The sequence below is a fragment of the Carlito syrichta genome, unplaced genomic scaffold (assembly GCF_000164805.1).
Source record: "Carlito syrichta isolate Samal-C Ts95f unplaced genomic scaffold, Tarsius_syrichta-2.0.1 Scaffold309076, whole genome shotgun sequence".
Classification (NCBI taxonomy): domain Eukaryota; kingdom Metazoa; phylum Chordata; class Mammalia; order Primates; family Tarsiidae; genus Carlito; species Carlito syrichta.
Window position 1 is genome coordinate 305,768 of NW_007253172.1, and position 1,473 is coordinate 307,240.

The following is a 1,473-nucleotide window of genomic DNA, read 5'->3' on the forward strand; positions in this document are numbered from 1 at the left end:
GAGACCCTGATAATAATAATAATAATAATAATAATAATAAAAACAAAGGAGAGTGAATGTGAAACATAAATTTGGGAGTGGACAAAGAGTGAATCTGACTAACCAGGCCAAGCCTGCATGTGGTAGCACAGAGCCACTGGATTTCTCCCAATTCACCTCAACCCTTAGGCCACTCCTTTCTAGAGAGGGTTCCCTCAGGTCTCCAGACTCTTGGTGACCTACCACCACCACACACAATGGGTGCACCTGTCCTTGGGTCCCTGTTTTCCTCAAACTGCCCTCTTAGAAGAGTTTCTTCTCTGTGCAAGGATTGAGCTGTTCAGGGGGTGAGCTTATTAGCAGAAGTGCTGAGTCAAGGGGTGGGCTGAAGACACGTCATCGCTTGGCATTCATGAAAGGCAATCTTAGGCATTGTGGGTTGGGGGCAGTGTGCCATGATCGTCATGGAGGTCACGTTGTCACGTTCGCTGGGTGAGCTCTTTGACCTCCAGCCCACACACAGTGGGAGGAATGGCAGCCACCCATGCCTTCTGCAGTGGCTGGCCCCCAGGAATGCCCAGGCCCTGGCCTGACATAAACCATATAGGCCTAATACCCTTCCACCAGGGCAGGGAGGGCTTGCCCTTCCTGCTTTCAGTCTGAGCCCTCCCCTGACTCTCACAGGTCAGCTCACCAGCCTCCTCTCTGGCCAGGTGCTCAGGGTAAGTGGAGTCTGGCTCTCTGCACTCCTTTTTGGGCCAAACTGCTCAGGCCCTGGGTCCTCTGGGCTTGACCCTATCTTTACCATCCTTAAGTAGCAACAGCAATCAACACCATAAGCCTGATGTTAGGGCAAACTGTTACTCCTGCTACAGGAAGAGCAAAAGAGAGGCTGAACTTCAGTCTCCAGAAGTTCATAGTCTGGATGCTAAAATGCACAGCAGAAATGGAGGAATGAATGACAAAGCACTTGGACAATGGGACTTTAAAAAATCAAATCCAGGTCAGGTGCGGTGGCTCACGCCTATAATCCCAGCACTTTGGGAGGCTGAGGTGAGAGGATTGCCTGAGCCCATGGGTTTGAGACCAACCTAGACAACTTGGTGAGACCCCCATCTCTACAAAAAAAAAAAAGTTAGCTGGGCATGATGGGGTGCGCCTGTAGTTCCAGCTACTTGGAAAGCTGAGGTGGAAGGATTGCCTGAGCCAGCAGGTTGAGGCTGTGGTGGCCATTAGCGTGCCACTGCACTCCAGCCTGGGCAACAGAGTGAGACGCCAACTCCAAAAAAAAAAAAAAAAAATCAATTAAATCCAAAAGATAGATACGCCAATCCTTAAAAAAAAAAAAGTTATATTAAGTCACTGCTTTTTCTTTTCTTTTTTTTTTTTTGAGTTGGAGTCTCACTCTGTCGCCCAGACTGGAGTGCAGTGGCCGCTCCCAGCCACCGCAGCCTCGATCTGCTGGGCTCCGGCGATCCTTCCGCCTCTCCTTCC

General features: G+C 50.1%; 1 protein-coding gene across 1 annotated transcript in view; it reads left to right on the top strand.

Annotated features, from left to right (window-relative positions):
- Positions 1 to 434: 434 nt before the first annotated feature.
- The window catches only part of LOC110596424, a 3,961-nt gene continuing 2,922 nt past the window's right edge, over positions 435 to 1,473 (top strand). The window contains exons 1-2 of the mRNA XM_021716873.1: positions 435 to 471; positions 664 to 701. Of these exons, the coding sequence (XP_021572548.1) occupies positions 435 to 471; positions 664 to 701 (75 nt within the window). The remainder of the gene's footprint in view (positions 472 to 663; positions 702 to 1,473) is intronic.